General features: G+C 36.0%; 2 protein-coding genes across 10 annotated transcripts in view; one reads left to right on the top strand and one right to left on the bottom strand.

The window, feature by feature from the left end:
• The first annotated feature begins 1,442 nt into the window (after nucleotides 1–1,442).
• Nucleotides 1,443–15,128, top strand: LOC106873731 (josephin-2). 5 transcript variants are annotated; one of them, XM_014921218.3, is made up of 4 exons: nucleotides 1,443–2,778; nucleotides 7,511–7,940; nucleotides 9,858–9,983; nucleotides 10,568–15,128. In XM_014921218.3, exons 2-4 carry the CDS (start codon nucleotides 7,783–7,785, stop codon nucleotides 10,977–10,979), a joined length of 696 nt encoding a protein of 231 aa, XP_014776704.1. In that variant the 5' UTR covers nucleotides 1,443–2,778; nucleotides 7,511–7,782; the 3' UTR covers nucleotides 10,980–15,128. The 5 variants fall into 5 exon arrangements, with proteins under 5 accessions (XP_014776704.1, XP_014776705.1, XP_014776703.1 ...); XM_014921219.2 differs by having other exon boundaries at nucleotides 1,475–2,302; XM_014921217.3 differs by lacking the exon at nucleotides 1,443–2,778 and adding an exon at nucleotides 4,759–5,448.
• Nucleotides 7,886–20,000, bottom strand: part of LOC106873730 (josephin-1) — a 17,772-nt gene continuing 5,657 nt past the window's right edge. For 3 of the 5 annotated variants that reach the window (XM_014921215.3, XM_089340594.1, XM_089340595.1), the window contains exon 4: nucleotides 18,249–18,804. In XM_014921215.3, the coding sequence (XP_014776701.1) occupies nucleotides 18,330–18,804 (475 nt within the window). In that variant the 3' untranslated portion in view covers nucleotides 18,249–18,329. Of the gene's footprint in view, nucleotides 8,874–18,248; nucleotides 18,805–20,000 lie in introns of those variants that run through there. The other 2 variants (XM_089340596.1, XM_014921216.3) reach the window with 2 other exon arrangements.

Raw genomic sequence — 20,000 nt, 5'->3', positions numbered from 1 at the left:
AGCATTGTATTTTTATGTATTTTCGAGTTTTTGTGGGTAATAAAGAAAATATGAAAGATACCATATTTTATGGTATTGTAGCGGTAATTCGAAGCCGAACCGCGAGGTAATCTGTCATGCGTCACGACTGAGACACAGTAGTTTCACATGATCGGTCTATTAAGTAACCAACCAGTGTAAACCATCGCGTGGTTCAATCTTCTCCCTGTATTCTATAAAAAGGTTGCTTTTGGCTGTAATTTCAGAATGTTGAGGCAACTGAGCAATATGTGTCTCCATTCTTGCCACAGCCAGATGACCCAGGAAAACAGTTAAGACAGAGAGAAGATAGATGATAGGAATTTCCGTCACCACGAATATAGCACAATTGTTTTCACTGATGTTGGGTCAGCCAAATGTTGCTTGCCGTGAACTCCAAGCAGTCTCTCTCAATAATTATTGCTGTTGTTATTTGCAAAAGACCAACACAGCTTCAGCCGATGTGCAACAATAGAATCTTCTGTTGATTGTTCATAAGTGTTGTGAGTTTGCTACTTCAAGCTGTCCAAAGAACAAGTTTTCGTTTCTCAACTCAACCACTCATCACCTCAGACCAGCCAACAAACACAATAGCGACAATACAAAAGGTGGTCTTCCCCCCCCCCCCAATACGTTTCAAAAACATTCTTCAGGTCCTGTACGTGAACGTGAGTCGCCCATAAGCTTTAATACACTAAAACCATTCCGCCCCCCACCCACCCACCACGAATATGCGCAGCTGAAATTGAGGGGCGTCTAATACGCTCGCGCGTCTTTATACCATCAAATTCGATGCTTTCAAATATACAACCTGTATACTAGCATCACAGCCACAACTTCACGTACGACATTTACCTGTAACCGGCTCAGCATCATGGCCGCGACTTCATGACACAGTATTTCAACTACCGTGTCCTATTGACTACAAACGGGTATTCCCATCTTTCTGGCGTCTATGAACTTCTCACTTCGATGGCTATACACTCTTTCACGATTTCCTTCTTCGTTGCCATCCATAAATGTTCTTAACACACGCACATACACACATACACTTTGTTCTGTCTATTCTTGTATACGGGACGCACACACAGACACACGTCCTCTTAATCATTCTACGCGGTTTTGTGTCTCTTTTCCATGTGGAACTTGTTCTCTCCAATTGCTATTTATTGTTAAGGGCTATGTGATGTGGTTCCAAAGAGGCCATTCTCGTCATCTCACATCCTGCACAGTCCTACTCACAGGGGTGTCACTTATAAAATAAACATGTCCCCTAAATTATTAATCTGACAGTTTCGAACTTAAATATATACGATAGACCACATACTGTTCCCAAGTTTCTCTTTCTCTTTCTCCGTCTCTCTTCTTATCACACACACACACGTACACACACACACACACACACACACACACACATTGTGTTGGAAAGATATTTCAAGGAGAAAGGAAGTGTAGGCGAGGCATTTGACGTTGGAGAGCATTTCATTGCTCGAAAAATTTATCCAGGAAAAGGTGTGAGGGAGGCGGGGGGGGGGAAGTAACGTACACCTACAAAATGTAACACTCACCCCACTCCCACCAACTCAAGAAGAACCAAAGGAGAACCCTAGCTGATGTATAGTTCGATCAGGACCAGGCATATAGAAGCGTGTGCCTGGTGTTTAAGATTAAGAACAAGGCGAAAAGATATGCAGGACTGTTGTATCACGTGTGTCTCCCTACAAAATGGTTTCTCAATCAAAGATATTGATATGTACGGCGACCAATGGGTCGTCAACACATTTACGCAACATTATGGGCATATGATGAACATAGAGGTGGTCTGCAACAATGCTCGGTCAGGTGAGATGGTGGTATTTATGGATATTTAGCTCGTAATGGACCGCCAAGACAACACAGTCAACCCGGATATGTTTCCCATTGAGGGAATGGATAGAAAATGGATCAAACTGGTGGTGCAGAAGCTTAGTGCTCTGTTATTATATGCATAGAAGGAAAGGGCGCTGAGGGCCCTTCGTGAAGAATAGGAAAGTGAGAAGAAAAAAGAAAGGAAGCAGACTTCAGCAGAGGCGGCAACAGACCACTGTTTTCAGAGCATCGCCATTCGGAGCAGAAACAAACTTAATTCGTCTTTAGCGTCACTATCTATAAAAGTTGATAATGACCGAATTGCCGAAAGGTTTTTTTCTTCTTGCTGCACAGGATCGTCCAGGGATTACGACTACCACGTCTTGTAGAGATGGAGAAGTGATGCAGATCGGCGAACTGGCAGAAATGCTTAGAGGTATTTCGTCTGTCTTTACGTTCGAGGTCGACTTTGTCTTTCATCCTTTCAGGGGTCGATAAATTAAGTACCAGTTGCCTACTGGGGTAGGTCTAACCGCCTGACCCCCCGCTCCCCGCAAAATTTCGGGCCTTGTACCTAGAGCAGAAAAGAATACATCTAGTTATTTTATAACGTATTTAAACAAATACAGAAACAGGAAGAGAAAATATAAACAACAAAAATATTTTTTTTCAAAAACAAAATAATAATAAGATAAACAAAAAAATAAATAAATAACGAAAGTTTGTCCTCTCGCCTATCGACGTGATTCTATTTAACTCTTTCCTATATAGGATGTTAACTCCGCTCAGGGAGACTCTGGTTAATATTAATTAAGCCATACCTACTTTTCAATGTTACTACAAAAGATTTACGGAAGGGGTACTGGTCGAGTCGGCTTGTTTAAATCAAAGAAGTGCTGAATTTGCGAAAAGGTTTGGAAACATTACTCTTATTCCGTGATTCTCAACTAATTTTTTCTTATGGTCTGCTTTGATTTCTATTTTCCTTGAGTGGACCCTCAGAGCCATTCAATGTTTAAAAAAAAATAATCCTATTCCGTTTTTATAATTATATATTAGTAGGAATTGTATTAAAAACAAATAGTTATTTTTGTGTATTGAAAAAGTATAACTAGTTTATTGGATATAAATTTTAACATCAAGATTATATATGACCTCGGTTGAGAACCACTGCTCAAATACATATAAAATTTGATCTATCTATCTGTCTATCTATCTACACGTATATATATATATATATATATATATATATATATATATATATATATATATATATATATATATATATATATATTTGTGTGTGTGTGTGTGTAAATATATAAAAATAAAAAGATAAAGAGAGCAATGGTAATATTTCTCCAACCTTACCATTGCTCTCTTTATCTTTTTATTTTTATATATTTACATATACACACGCTAATACACGACTTATAATCCCCAATCCTGTTCATACAACGACTGGGGCAAACTAATCGGTATACAGCACTTACTGGTTAAATCCAATACCCTCCTCAACCTTATATATATATATATATAAATCGAAATATACACAGTATTATATATCCATTACGGCAGATTTTACCAATCGGTTTCACATTAGGGGTTCCATATCTGTCATCTCTGAAGAGCGCAGGGTGACATAATTGGATAGTTACCTAACAGCCTGTTGAACCCCTAGTGCGAAATCGATTGGTAAGATCGATCGTAATGGATATATAATTCTCTTCACTTCGATTAATACACCCACTCTACTGGCAGATGTACGAGTGCATTGTTTCCGGATTTATGGATTTTTTGACGGTATATATATATATATATATATATATATATATATATATATATATAATAATACAAAGAATATATATACATGTATACACACATATATGTACATACTTACATCTACATGTGTATATACATGCATATCAGGGTACAGGACGTTAGAACAATAAACTACAGACAACGGAACGAACACATAGGAAAACGGAAAGCCACTTGGAATATCCCTTCATCAGCTGTCTCTATTCTATCTAGACGTTTATATATATATATATATATATATATATATATATATATATATATATACACACACACACTTATATATATTAGTTGACGACATAAAGATTTTATAAGCATTCGAGGAAAATTTTTTGGGGAACAGTAGATCTCGAAGCACATAAAGCTATAAAGTTTCTCTTTCTCTCTTCCTATCACATTCCAAACTATTTTTAACGCACCGTATATAAATTAACCAATTTCAAAACTAACGTCTGTTAATTCGATACAGGGTACAGCACAGTATTTCCGGATTTCTGGAAGCCGGATAAGACATCCGGTGTTGTATATATTTCTTTTATTTACTTTCTTTCTTTCTCTTGTTATATGACATAACTATTTCAATAAATATTTAAAAAATTGCGTTTTTTTTCACTGGAGAGAACGTCAGTGAATATTTTTGTTCACCCTAACGTCTACTGAAGACAGAAGAACCTCTGTTTTCATACGGATATAGAACAATTAATTATAAGAGAACTTTTAATTAACGCCTTTAGCCATTAATTAACGTCAAGCGTGGAAGCGAAATGGGAGGGGAGATAACTGTGTTATTCTGTGACTGCTATGAGAAAAACTAAGACTGTGACGTGGCTTAATAAGCGATGGAATTATAAACTATATTATATATCATAACCTAATTTATTTTTAAAACTATCTAAAATTATTCACTTCCAAGAAAAAGCATAATTAAATAAAGACCATTAACCTGTTTTCACTCTACCTATCTATGAAATATATGAAAGAAATTGTTGTATACTGTGCTCAGGTGCACTCTATCTCTCTATTGTCTATTTTTCTATCTATTATTTGCTTATATATTTTTTAATATTATATCATGTATTTGGTGAACAATAGCGTCGTTGGGTTTAGGTTTTCAACAGACTACTGAGTGGTTCATGGTATTTCGTTTTTGCAAGACAGATAGACAGATAATATAGATAGATAAATAGAGAGACAGAGAAAGAGAGGGAGGGACTGATAAAGAAGTAGTCAGTGCAACAAGGGCGGAATATATAACATAAGGTATTTTCGTTCGAAAGCACCGTTTATCAGTTTTCTCATTGAGGTCTACAACTTTCGCTGTTGTGAAAAATTCAAACACGATATATATATACACACATATATATACGACGAACATTCATCTATCGAATTTCACTCACGAGGCATTTGATTATAACCCGAAGCTATGTTAAAAAATAGTTCCGCAAGTTGACGCGCGGTGAGATCGATCTCGGAACCAGAAGAGCGATGATCAAATGCGTTCCAGCTATGACCATCCTAACTTTTACTCAGACATAGTGTACCTAAGAGAACGTTGTATAATGTGTCTTCTCCTTTTCTGAGAAGGCATGGTGTGATTTGAGGAAATTCGGTTGCTATTTCTTGCGTATAGGGTGACCACGTATATAGTACCTCCTAAAACGGTAGGTAAAGAAACTGGTGCTGATGTTTTTGCATCCTTTGAAATGAACCAACATATTAATACACAAGACTGCTGCGACCCATATTCGGTTCATCGTAGATGAAAAGGTAACAAGCTCTTATGATTTCATGTTATCCTGGCTTCGCTCCAGGTGTAACAAAGATATCGGTGCAGTTGCACCATTTCTCTTTGGAATGTTTTTTGTTGTTCTTCCTAACCTACTTTTCGTGTCTCATTTATTTGCTCTCTTTTCTTTTATTTCCTTCGTTGTTGATTTCTTCCTGGGCCCCGGGACGAAGCTTCTTCTTTGGGGTGGTGGCAACATCATGAGAGATTTGTCTTGATAGGAAAATTAAAAAAAAAAGTTTCGAAAAATCTTAGATGATGCGATAAAAAAAGGCGTTATATATATATATATATATATATATATATATATATATATAGAGAGAGAGAGAGAGAGAGAGAGAGAGAGAGAGAGGAGGGATAGATGGGTCGGGTACATAAATAGAATGCGGAAGGGGTTACATAGCAGAGTTGTATGTGTAGTTAATACCAGTGGTGGTGGTGTTATGTGTGTCTCTATATAAGCAGGGAAACTAAGATATTCTAGGCGTTACCCCTGTTTATGTAAGAGACTGAGTATCTAGGACTATATTATTGTCTAAGGCAACGAATTCTTGCACCAGAAGACAAACCAAAAGACAATCAATCGCTGCAGCTGATGGTAAACAATATTCAATTGTAAATACTCTTTCCTCTTTCTGTATCTCGCACTTTTTTTTTTCTTTCCTTAAACACGCTCTTGACTTTTCTGTGTGTGCAAGAGGTGTGTGTGTGTGTGCATATATTCTTTTATTCTTTTACTTGTTTCAGTCATTAGACTGCGGCCTTGCTGGAGCATCGCCATAAACTTGCACGTATCAGAAATATGTATGTGTTCTACAGTCGATTCTGCGCTAGAGAGTCGTGTATAAAGGGTATGTATGAAATAGTCTTATACGGGGTGGCCATCAGTGTTTATATGTGCCTACCCGTACGTGTTTGTTTGTCATGTACTAAGCACGCGCGTGAAAAACCTTCCATGTGTTTTTGGCATCTATGAGATTTTCTCTTTGTATTTTAACATTGGCTGTCTAAATACGAAATATTCGAACGTATGTTTGTGTGTGTGTGGCGTAGAGAGTTAGAAAACCTGATATATAACCTGTGTCCATCCCTGTTTTAATAACTACATACAGATTGTTGTTTCATAAATATTTTAAATGCTCAACTGTACACACGTCTATGGACGAACATCAGGAACAGTTCGTTCGTTCAAATACAATAGTTTATGGGAAAACAAAAGGGTAGTTTTTAAAGTCCTCCTTCTATGTATTACTATTGCTGGGTTTTACAAAACGGGAATTAAATTAGATTGTTTCTGGGGTGAAAAAAGAGAAAAGAAAAAAAATCGTTAAAAGTTTTAATGTTTTATATTTTTGCTTCCCACTTCTGGAACCAGGTGGTATAAGTCTTCGTGACGCGTATTCTAAAACTCCGCAGACACACGCATGGGGAAACACATACTTACGCATACGCGTGTGTATGTTTATAAATACTGCACCGCGACCAAAATGAAAACATTATTAATCTCTATCTGCTATGGTTTCGAGTACTCCTTCTGACAGCGGATGTATCTATACGCAGACATAGACGTACCTCTCTCTCCCTTCATATATATATATATGTATGTATATATATGTGTGTGTGTGTGTGTGTGTGTGTGTGTGCACAGGACGTCACAAAACGTGTACAACAAAAGATACGAAGTACGAGTACATGGAATACGAACTATTTTTTCGAACAACGAACGACACAAATGGAGAACAAGACAAACAACACAAAGAACGACCCTTCATCAGTTATTGGCTGTTTTTCTACTCCCGTATTTCGAGCATATATATATATATATATATATATATATATATATATATATATACATACACACACACACACACTCATATATATTAGTTGACGTCATAAAAATTTTATAAGCATTCGAGGAATATATCACAGTATATATTGTTATAGTTTTTTTTTTTGGGAACAATATATGTTGTTATAGTTTTTTTTTATGTATATATATTTAGTATGTAAATCTTAATTTATTATTATTCCTTATCTTTACAGCTATTCAAAACTTGACCTGGTCTCACAACGACAGTTTATCTGAAACCAGCAAGAAACAGATCTGCATGAGTACATATATATGTGTGTTTTTTGACTGTTCTCACGAATAATTTTGTGAAGACTTTCAAATATATTTATAAAGCTTCTATGTTGAATCTAACAAAAGGAGTATCCGTGCTCTCTTGGATGTGCATGTCAGCTGCAAGACCCCACGGCAACATCAGCTAAACACCAACCAATGCAACAAAACCAAATAACACATTAACATCGGCATGGAGTTTCAGTTTTCTGGAAACACAGTGAATAACACCCCACCTAAAATTTACCATGAGACGCAAAGGCTGCAACTGTGCGGCCTTCATGCACTCAACAACTTGTTCCAAGATGGTAATGCCTTCACTAAAAAGGATTTGGATAATATCTGTACAAGGTAAATATACAACACCTGTGTATGTATGTATGTGTGAGTGTGTATGTGTGTATGTATGTGTTTTATATTACGTGTGTTAGAAAGGGCCTCCAGCTGTAGAAACTATACCAAAACAGATACTGGAGCGCAATGCAGTCTTTGGCCTTGGCAGATCCTGTCAACCAACTTGTCCAACCCATGCCAGCATGGAACATTGATGATGATGATGATGTCTGCATACCTGTAGGTAAATATACAACCCTTATACATATTTGTAGGTGTGGATGTCTTTTCCAATACGTGTTGCATGTCTGCAGGAGCTGAAACATGCTACACATATATGAATGCATGTGGGAGGTGTATCTTCTGCAAGGGGAGTTTGCACCTGTAGGAGCTAAGATATGCAACACCTGTACGAATTTATATGAAATGTGTATCTTCTAGGAAGTGAGTTCACACCTGTCGGAGCTAAACTATACATCCTCTATATAAGTGAGTGTGTGTGTGTGTGAGAGGTACCTTTTGTGAGGTGAGTTTGCACCTGTAGGTGCTTAGATATACAAAACTGGTATGAATGTATATTAGAGGTATCTTTTAAGAGGTGAATTCACACCTGTGGGAAACGAGATCTTGAGTGACCTATTCTTTGAGTTTTCTATTTTGATTCCTGCTTCTAATTATTTCCCTTCCAGTCTGGATGCACCAAACCATTTGCTAGAAGAATGGAATTTGGTTTCACTGGATACTGTTTGACGATTCACCTTAATATGAAGAATTTGTTTTTGCCTCTGTGCTTATTGGAACAAATGAAACTCTTTGAATATGTATTCTGTGTTCGGTCCAGTGTTTGGTTTTAAAGAAAATGCCAGCTGCGACATCTCATTTAGTGCCATTGATATGAATTCTTTAATGGTCTGGTCTGGTCTGGTGGTTCCCATGGCCTTCACAGTAACTCTGAAATTACATTGATGGTAGTAGAGAAATCATCAGCATTGTGGAAACGTCAGTGGAATGATGTCCTGGGGAGAAATGATTGGGTATAGTGATTAGACAGGGTCTACGTAGAAGAAACACACATGCACAATGTCGGTGGGTGGGGTGGGGAAGAAAAGTGGCGACAGGTATGTCGAGTAGGCTTGGTTGACTAGCTTTAAGGTGGGGAGTTGATTGTGTGTGTGTGTGTGTGTGTGTGATATGGATACATAGGCTGTTATAATTGCTGGTGTAGTTGTGTGGTAAAGAAGCTTGCTTCTGAACCACATGGTTCCAGGTTCAGTCACACTGCATGACACCTTGGGCAAATGTCTTCATCTATAGCCTTGGGCTGGCCAAAGCCTTGTGACTGGATTTGATAGACAAAAACTGAAATAAGCCCATCGTATATATATATATATATATATATATATATATATATATATATATATATATATGTCCCATTCCCAGCAAGTTTCTTGCCAGTGGCTCCAGAGTGGAAGCAATATTATTGATAATGGCCGAAATTGCACTCGACTCTCTGGCCAATAACTGAAGAGGGGTCGGTGGCCTTCTGTGTTTTTTGTTCATCTGTGTATCTAGCATATGTTGGTATGTTTATTTACTATACGTTTTTTTTAATTATATATATATATATATATATATATATATATATATATATATATATATAAAAACACACACACACACAGGTATGTCATATTTTCCATTTGTTGTCTTTTTATTTGATCCTGAAATTTATATATATATATATAAGACAGCTGAGGACATGCGTCTACCTGAGTAGGCCTCATCAGCACATGTTTAAACTTCATATAACATATTCTTGAATTCAGCAAACTGAGTTTCGAAATCATGTTATGGAAATGATGAGAATGATAATTATGATGATGCTGATGATAACAATAATAATACATTAATTAACACTAATTATTTCTTTGTTCCCAGATTATGCCCCAAAGAAATCTTTAATCCCTACCGCAGTACATTTGCGGTGGGGAACTATGATATAAATGTCCTCATGGTAGCAGTGCAATCAAAAGGTTATGATATGCTCTGGTTTAACAAAACAAGGTATGTATTTTTCTAGTATTTACTCTTTCTATGTCTCATATATATATAATTAGATATTAAGATTTGGGTAAAATCCTTGTAGAATGCTATGCAAAGCTTGTCCAATGTTATTGGCTACCTGATGTCATCATACAGTGGAAATGCTCCTATTAATGATTGTAGGATCTAACAAAAGACTTATTTAAGTAATCACCTGAGGAAGTGAATTTTACATTTTGGATGCAAGATTACACAACATCTCACAGGTGTATTACAGGTGTAAAAATGTGTTAAAACAATTGTAGTGATTTTTAGATAAAAGATGTCATTCATTCTATTTTCTATCATTTATCTATACATATGTAGTAAACGGATAGCTCCCTGGCTGGCCAGATCCTGTCAAACTGTTCGTGGGGGGAGGGAGTCTGTTTGTGTGTGTTTTTGCTGAAGTGTGTGTAATTTTGGGCCTAATTGTCTCTACATGTCTTTCTGATGTATCAACGCTGACTCAATCCTAACTTATCTCATGTTTCTCTTTTTTCTTTTTTTTCTTCTTCTTTTTCTTATTTTTCATCACATTCTTCCCCATGGCACTGGCCACCAAGGAATTTGAAATGTTTAGTTTTGGAGAATATCGAAGGTTTTATACTGAACATTCCGTGTGGCAACATAATCATGAAACTCATTTCTCAAGGCAAGCACTGGATTACCATCAGGAAAATCAGTAACGTCTACTACAGTTTGGACTCCAATAATAAGGCGCCAGTTGAGATTGGTAGCGATGACGAGCTTCTCGTCCATCTCTGTGAACAATTGAACAACAATCATACGGAATTATTTCTTATAGTCACACCTGATGTTGATAAAAATAAAAGTTGGTTTAGACAGTTACCGCCAGAAGAGGAATGGGGGAATCCACTGACCAAACCTTTGGATCCTAAAAAAAAAAAATCTGAAGCTGCTTGTGAAGCTGAGGATTCTTCAGACACAACACAAAATGGTTGCAATCTGATTTAAACTAGTTCCAACCAATCTCTCAAACCTTTGTTTGACTTTTTTTTTTATCTCTTTTTTTTTTCATTTTGTTTTTGTTTGTGTGAAGAATTATTGACTGCATGTGTATGTTTGTATAATTATATGTGTGCATGTGCATTTATGTGTGTGTGTGTGCGTGCATGTGTGCATATATTGCGTGGTCATGTGATTGACCAGACTATTGCAAGTTATACATCACTAGTCACAATGTGCTTTGCATTATTTTTGGCTCCTGAATGAAGCCACCCCATTGGCTAGGTGATCAGGCCAACGTTTCTCCTGGCCAGAAAGCCAGTCCATCACAGGGTTAACCATTGAGAGCTAAGCAGACTGGAGCAACATGAAATGAAGTGTTTTGCTCAAGAACACAATGCATAGCTTGGTCCCGCAATTGAACCCACTATCTAGCAATTGTGAGTGCAACACCCTGACCTGTAGGCCATGTGCCTTCATGTAGATAGATACATACATACAATCGCTATCAATTTAGAGTAATAATTTGTAGTTTTGGAATCAGTAGTTCTTTGGCTGCTATTTCTGAATTCTCAGTATGTTGGAGAAGCAGGTTACTGTCAATCCCTATATATTTATGATTATAAATGATTTTACTGAAAAGGTTTTTTCATACTGAGCTACCCGGCAAAATTGTTAATTATTAATTTTATTACTAATTGACGATTCCCTGCCCTGCATATCTACATACATACATATATATATAAATAAGTAACAACGATATATATATATATATATATATATATATATATATATATATATATATATATATATATATATATATATGTACATACACATATATACAACAGGCTTCTTTCAATTTCCGTCTACCAAATCCACTCACAAGGCTTTGATTGGCCCAAGGCTATAGGAGAAGACACTTACCCATGGTGCCTTGCAGTGGGACTGAACCCAGAACCATATATAAAATAACAAAGGCAGCTATAGACAATATAAAACTGAAAAGGAAAAATTCAATTGTCACTAACGACTTAAGGAATTCCACAGTGTTAATTGAGATAATAATTATGGATTAAGTAAACGGAAGACAGATTTGGTATTAGTTTTTATTTGGTACAATGGTCATTTCAACCCATCCTGTGGTCAGATAACAAGACCATTCCCTAACTCAAGTGGTCAAGGAACAACATGGCCGCCCAAACTTAAGCTCTTTAGTGAGACACCACTTTGTGTATGAATGTATCTGATGTGGCCCACACTGCAAAATGGATGCAACACAACATGATGCATAGAATCCCACCCATAAGGGACAGTAAGAAGATCGGTTGAAACGATCGTTGAATAAAATAAAGATTAATACCAAATCCATCATTTTTTTACTTAATCAGTGATTATTATTATTATCATTATTATATATATATATATATATATTATATATATCCATGAGTAACAAAGAGTGGATACCTTCACTCAGCTGGGTCCCATTACCTGTATACACTGCAAGAAAATCTGATGGCCAGTACTTGTGCATCTAGTCTGATAGTCACTTGATATTGTTGAGTATCCATGTTGCTCAGACCTAACAAGGTGCCTCAATTTAAGTACCTAACTCAACTGAATCTTAATTCTATATATATATATATATATATATATATATTTATATAAGGGCATTACTACAGAATAATGCCACACACTAGACTTTCAAAATAAGCAAACACATTTTTACATTTTATTTTGGAAGTCTAGTGTGTGGCATTATTCCGTAGGAATGCCCTTATATAAATATAAATGAATAATTATATTCTTGGGAATAAAAAAAATGATGATTTTTTTCCCTTATGAATTTTTTACACACTAGCTTCCTGATAAAATTCTTATCAAAGATTTTTATCCCATTATTGAATTAATTATATATATATATATATATATATGTCGTCATTTCATTAATATATACCATTTTCATTTTCCCTATTTTTCCCAATTTGTCTCCGATGACGGAATATGTCATCAGTGGGGTGGCATCATTTGGAAGCACACTGTGACCAGCAATGTATAACAACATCTAATAGTCTGGTCGATGATGTGATATATATATATATATGTGTGTGTGTGTGTATGTGTATATATATTTGTTTATGCATGCATAAAAACATGTATTTACGTACGCGTATATATATATATCTGTATGTTCACATGCTTATATGTTTGTCTGTAGTGTGTGTGTGTATCTATTGTGTTTATGTACCTGCATGTATTTCTAAAAAAACATTTTTAAAAATTCAATTATTTTATATCACAGTTTGAGAATGTTAACAGCATTAATTACTGGTATTTAATGTGCCAATTACAAGTTCACCGTATTTCTGGTGGCAAGAATCTTATGGAAGCGTCTACAGCTTGGAAATGATGTCGGCAATGCACACACACAAACAATGGGCTTCCATGCAGTTTTCTTCTGCTACGTTTAAATTACAAGGTATTGGTCAGTTCAAGACTGCCATCTAAGACACCCAAAGTGCCATCCAATGGCATTGAAACCAAAACCATGGGGCTACGAAGCAATCTTCATAACATAACCACACAACCATGCCTGCGCCTATATTTATATATTTTTGTGTGTGTGTGTACGTATGTGTGTACATATATGTGTATGTATGTGTGTATATATGTATGTGTGTGTCGATATGTATATGTGTCTGCATATATATATATATATATATATATATATATATATATATATATATATATACACGTATGTATTTTAGGAATGTATCTCTCTCTTTCTCTCGATACATATATATACATACATACACATATATATGTATGTATATACATAAATACTTTTAAAGAACGGTGAGTCTTGAAGTAAATAAAGCTATAAGTAACAGTGTGTAAATTTGGGTTTAAAATGGCAGCCTTCAACTTTTTCTATTCAAACGGGTTTTCAACCCAATATTTACATGTTGTTATCTCTAGCATTATGTGCCTCAAGGCCCACTACTCCTCAAAACAATTATATATATATATATATATATATATATATGCAGGGCTGGTCAAAAGTCACCTGGCAGTAAATCAAAACCATTAAATTCCAAGATTTATTTATGTTTAACAACTTAATAAGGCTTCTCTAATAAATAAGCAAATTTTGAAGAAAATGGTGATATTAATTACCAGCATTCAATTAAACATTCATAATTGGAATGAATAAATAAAATTGAATATTAATTATTTATGGAATTTTGATTTACTGTTGGGTGACTTTTGGCCAACCCTGCATATATATATGTATATGAATGGTTGTTTTTATGTTTGGTTATAATAAAAACAATTTTACATTAATTAATTAATTAATTTGATGGGTTACTCTATCCTTTTGTAGAGTACAAATTTATTATTCTTACACAAGAATTTTTTTGGCAGTGACTCCAAAGTTACAGTCAGCTGAGCCATTGTTGGACTGCTGTGAGACTGGCTTAGCTGGCCAACTGCCGATACCGATAAGAATCCTTATATAGATATATATATATATATATATACAAAAATAAGAGGAATGACCAGCAAAAGTGGACTCCTATATGCTAGAAATAGATGCCGAATCATCTAACCACGAAAAAAACATGTTCTCAGTAAAAATTCAGCGACACAACAGACTGTAAAAGGGCAAGACAAATGAAACAATACTAAATAAAAAAACGATTAACCTACGTACCATGGTTTCACCTGTTAAAATTTACATAAATAAATATCTGCAGGCTCGTCAGCGTAGTCTGTCGGTTTGCAATATAATTTCCAGAACTAGGCTAGACCACTGGTTTTAATTGATTAATATCAATTTCTACCCTCATTAATAAATTTTATATATATATATACATACATATATATATAAAGAGAGGGAGAGAGTGTGTGAGGAATGTGTGTAGTGTTTGTTTAATAATTTATTGTTTTTTTTTTACTGTATATGGCATTTCCATGGTGACATTTTGTTGACATTCTATTATTTCATTTTTTGGACATTTTATGACATTCATAAAGACTCTATGAGGTTACATTACATTCTACGCCATTCTTTGTGGCATTCTATATTACATTCTATGATATTCTGTGATATATCTTTCTATTACACCCTATGCTATTATATTACATTCTATGACAATCTATGACGTTCTGTTATGTTCTATCATGCTTTTATTATGGTTCATAATTAACTGTACGGAAGGGAGCAACTCAGTTGGAAGGGGGCCAAAATCGTTGATATTTCAGGAGGGAAATGTGCTCCCTTTCAGTCCAGCCAGAATGTGAACTAGCGGTATGTGTGCGCGCACGTACACACGCACTCTCACACACACACACACACACACGATGAGCTTCCATTCAGTTTCTGTGTACCAGTTGACCTGAGGCTGACACTTGTGCAAGTTACCACATTGTGGAATGGATCTCAAAAGCAAATAATCAAATTGCTTACTGTTAACCCCCCCCCACACACACAGACACACATATATGTGCGCGCACACACATGTACATATACACACTCTTGTACATACACATACATGCACACACGTACATACACATGCATGCACACACGTACACATACACACGTACATACACATACGCACACACTTGTACACACACACGTACATATGTACACATACACATACACACATGTACATACACATACAGATGTACACGTACACACACATGCAGATACACACACGTGTACAGGGGAACAACACCCCCTGTATTACAAGACAACTGAAAAAACATATTTAATCAAAGTTCGTTGTATTGGACACAATGTTTCACCTTTGTTGTTCGTCAGTGGAGTGGAAGAAGAAAACAGCTCAGCTTGCTGTGTCTTTATATTAACGTCTGGTCAGCAGAAAACTCTCAGGGAGAAGCAAAACAAATGGTCATTTTGCCATAAACTGAATGGACAGAAAATGTGATTAACTGAAAAATATACGTGACATTTTTCTGGGGAATTCTTTCATTATAAATAATTGTTAATAATTGATATTGTCTGTTTTTCAACATTGTGGGTGAAGGGAGGTTTTAAGCGGCTTCACTTCCCGCTTACACACATTTCATTTCATTCCTCTGTGTGTGTGTCAATCCAGAAATATATAAAAATGTTCAGATCGTTTTAAAATACTTTTTATGGTTTTTAAAAGAGTGGCCTCCCCTGGCACTGAGTTATCTCCCTTGTCCTTGTTAGAGTATTCTTCTCTACTCTTGGCATAAGGCCCGAAATTTTTGAGGAGTGGTGGGGGGGGGGCAGTCGATTAGATCGACCTCAGTATGCAACTGGTACTTAATTTATCGACCCTGAAAGGATGAAAGGCAAAGTCGACCTCGACGAATATTCTCATTACCGTATTTTCCGGCCTGTATTTTCGATGTAGCGTATCGTGTAAACATGTAGCATAAACATTCAAACATCCTCACTATCTTTCCAAACCCTGTAGCATTTCACATGGAAGGTTTTTGTCCTCCTACGTCTTGGTGTATAAGTCAACCTACCTTGTTTAGCTGTAAATTTTGGTTTGAAAATTTCGATTTTTTCCCCAGAAAATACGGTAAGTGTTCTCTTTCTGGTATTGTGAATCCCAACTTCTTACGCTTTATAATGATTCAGTTAATCACGTAATCAAATGCCCCATTAATTAATGGTAGAAATCTAAGTTTATATTGAGGATGGAGTAACTTCATGTTTTGTGTTTGCAATAATCGAGGTTGAGTTTAATAAACTTGGAGTCCGGCTGAATAATATTCTGATTTCATCAGCAGTTTAGGGAGCTATTCTGTAGATTGACTATGTTAATATATAATTTTTTCTTTATACTATTGGCACAAAGACTGAAATTTTGGATGTAGGGGCTTGCCGATTACATCGACCCCACTGCTCAACCGGTATTATTTTATCGACCGCCAAAAAGAAAAAAAAAAAAAGAAAAATGGAAGTCACAATCGATCCTGGTGGAATTTGAACTCAGAACGTGTAGTCGAAAAAAAAAATGTCACCAAACACTTTGTCCTGCAAACTAGCGATTCTACCTGCTCGCCACCTTCCCCAGGAAAATAATAACCTTTTCCATTATAGTTACAGGCCTGAAATTTCGGGGGAGGGAGCTAGTCAGTTTTATCTACTGTATTCCAACTCCTAACTCTTTCTCTAAATGCCAGAACTCTCCATTCTCACAAATTTCAATCACAGACTTCCAACAGATATCATTTCATTTCTCCAAAGTTCTGCCGCCCTTCATCTCAAATATCTCAGTTCTCTGCTGTTTGCAGCACAAAACCTTTTCTGATTTGTACCAATTATATTAACAACGCTAAATTTTTGAGATTGTATCTATGGTCTCCCTTTGTTTGGAAAGGTAGAAAGGTTTCATAGTCTTTCACTACAGGTCACCAATTGTCGAATGTTATGAACACCGAGACAGGCATAAAGAAAGCTTTGAAAGGAATCAATGAAGAATCTCTCTTAACATTACAGGAATTAAAAAGAGTTTATAATAATTAAGGTCGGGAAGCTCCTGGCTATATTAACAATAACGTCTAGGTTGCAGGGAGGATTATACCAGATTACTTTTCTTTTTTAAATTCTCATAGGGTTTGAGGATGCAGGTTGGGGGGTGGTCTTATCACTAAAACCACTTCCAGCTTGAGCCTTGTTATATTAGGGTACCGACCTGTGAATGAGCTCTCTGGCGATAGGTTGCAGATTTTTCTATGATATCTGAAACTAAGTTTCTGATTACAGCTGGAGGGCGGTTGGAATGTTTATGAACGTAAACATTTCCCTCGTTCGGTTTTCTGTAGGGGTAGTACTTGTTTGTCTGGAGATCTAGAGTTACATCTAAGAAGTTAATCTTTGTTAAGTTGGCGGTGACCGTTAGATAAAGCAAATTCGTTAACGATGTTAATAAGATCCTGAATTTATCTATGGTGTGACCGGTCACATGGCTTGAGATGGCCAGGCCATCGTCCTTGTATTGGGCCGAACAGTGGTGGTGCATTCATGGAATCTAGAATAACATCTATCTGACCTAGATGTTATAGATGACCTGCATATATATATATATATATATATATGCACATACATAGATATGCACATATATGCTTCCATATACGTACATACATACATACATAGAGTCCCCTCACACGCACGCACACACACACACACATGCATACACTTATATATGTATTTACGCGCATACATGTAAATATAAACAGATGTTAAAGACAGACAGACAGACAGAGAGGCAAGCGTTAATGATTTTTGTTGTTTTTTTTCCACACAAATCGAAAGGTAAAGTAAAACAAAGATTTCAGAATCTTGTTGAAACTAATTTAAAGCAGATTGCAACCTTTTTGTGATGTTTCTGAAGAATTATCTGATTCATCATTGATATTTTGTGATACGCCCGAAGAGGTAGCTGGTATGTGCATAGTCTTTTGTGATTTGCGCAAAGAATGTCCCAATTTGCGTTCGATCCAATGTTTTCGAGTTAGAATATGGCGACTGTCACAGCAATGCGTCAGTTTCTCTTTAAGTTTCAATTCCTTCATCCAAGAGTCATTATACACCGTACCTTCGTCCATCAGACAAAACAACATGGTGCGTTTGTTCTTTATTTCTTCAGCCAAGTGATTGAAAAGTGATTCTTCGTTACCTATTTTAATGACGTGAGGTAAAAGAGAATCGATCCGGTAGAAAGCGTTGCCAATTAAAGTAATGGCAAGCCAGTGGCCTCCTCTTCCACCCCTGCCGCATGTGTGAATTACGAAACCACTGATCTCCTTCATAGCCAAGCTTCTAATGTCTCTGATGGTAGTGGCGGTCACGGTAGGAAGTAAGAAGAAGAATAAAAAAAACAAAGAATACAAGTCACACTTGAGGTTTCAATCTTACAATAAGAAGTGTTTGGGGATTTGGGCCAAAAATTACACACACACACGCAACAACGCACACGCGCGCGCACACACATACACATATACTCATACATGTATACACATATACACATATCTTTATATATATATATATATATATATATATATATACATACATACATATATATACACACTTATATACATATACACATACATAGTAAATATACATACATACATATATGCATGCATACTTGCGAACATTTATTCGAATCTACCTATCTATCTATCTATCTATCTATCTATCTATCTATCTATCTATCTATCTATCTATCTATCTATCTATCTATATATCTCTCTATATATATATATGTCTTTTCACGTCTTTTCACATACCTCTCTGGCTTGTCTGAAACCTATTCAGTAAAGTTAGACGGATGGACTTAGTAGAAACCGAAGACAGATAGAGTGCATGCTTTTTTTTTTTGTATCCCTTTTTCGGTTTCCCAGTTTAACAGCCCGCCCATCTTGCCTTTGGGTACCTTTTTTCAGAACCCACTCTGTTGCAAACATTCCAAATACATCCGTGACCTGAGGGAACTCAAGTCTCGTTCAATTCGACACGTTGATGTGTTGCTCTCTAATGCAGCAACTCACGTGATGTAGTTTCTTCTTCCTTTCAAAACCATCGAAGTTGCTGCTGTCTTTGATTGAAAATTCAAAGACAGACGTCTGTTTGGTGAATTAGATCAGTGTTCCGCAACCGGTATGCCGCGGCACACTTGAGAAGATGCTAGGTGTGCCGCAGTGTTCCCCTATAATGTTAGTTATGTATTTATTTCATTATGCCGCTGGATTTTGAAAAGAGTATAAGTGTACCGCGAGCGAAGAAAGGTTGTGGAACATTGAATTAGATAAAAAAGAAACAAAAAAAACACAAAATCTCTTTAAGACACTGTAAATGAATTTACTAAAACCGATAATAATTATTAATCACCAAGATTTTCAGTTTAAAATATTTTTTATAAATTTATTTTATTTATAAATTTATTTATTTATCTCAGCGTTTGCAGACACCGCAGAATATAGCACGTGAATTAAGCGGTGGACATTTTTTTCTCAAGGCATTGAATG

The sequence above is a fragment of the Octopus bimaculoides genome, chromosome 23, assembly GCF_046866305.1.
Source record: "Octopus bimaculoides isolate indiv1 chromosome 23, ASM4686630v1, whole genome shotgun sequence".
Taxonomy (NCBI): domain Eukaryota; kingdom Metazoa; phylum Mollusca; class Cephalopoda; order Octopoda; family Octopodidae; genus Octopus; species Octopus bimaculoides.
This window is presented reverse-complemented; position numbering and strand designations above follow the sequence as displayed.

What these genes read in the sequence shown, in the direction of transcription:
- LOC106873731 (XM_014921218.3), top strand. Translation starts at nt 7,783, where the DNA reads ATGGAGTTTCAGTTTTCTGGAAACACAGTGAATAACACCCCACCTAAA. An exon ending in TTGGATAATATCTGTACAAG is followed by an intron (nt 7,941 to 9,857) that starts GTAAATATACAA and finishes CTTTGTTCCCAG; the next exon opens with ATTATGCCCCAAAGAAATCT. An exon ending in CTCTGGTTTAACAAAACAAG is followed by an intron (nt 9,984 to 10,567) that starts GTATGTATTTTT and finishes CTGGCCACCAAG; the next exon opens with GAATTTGAAATGTTTAGTTT.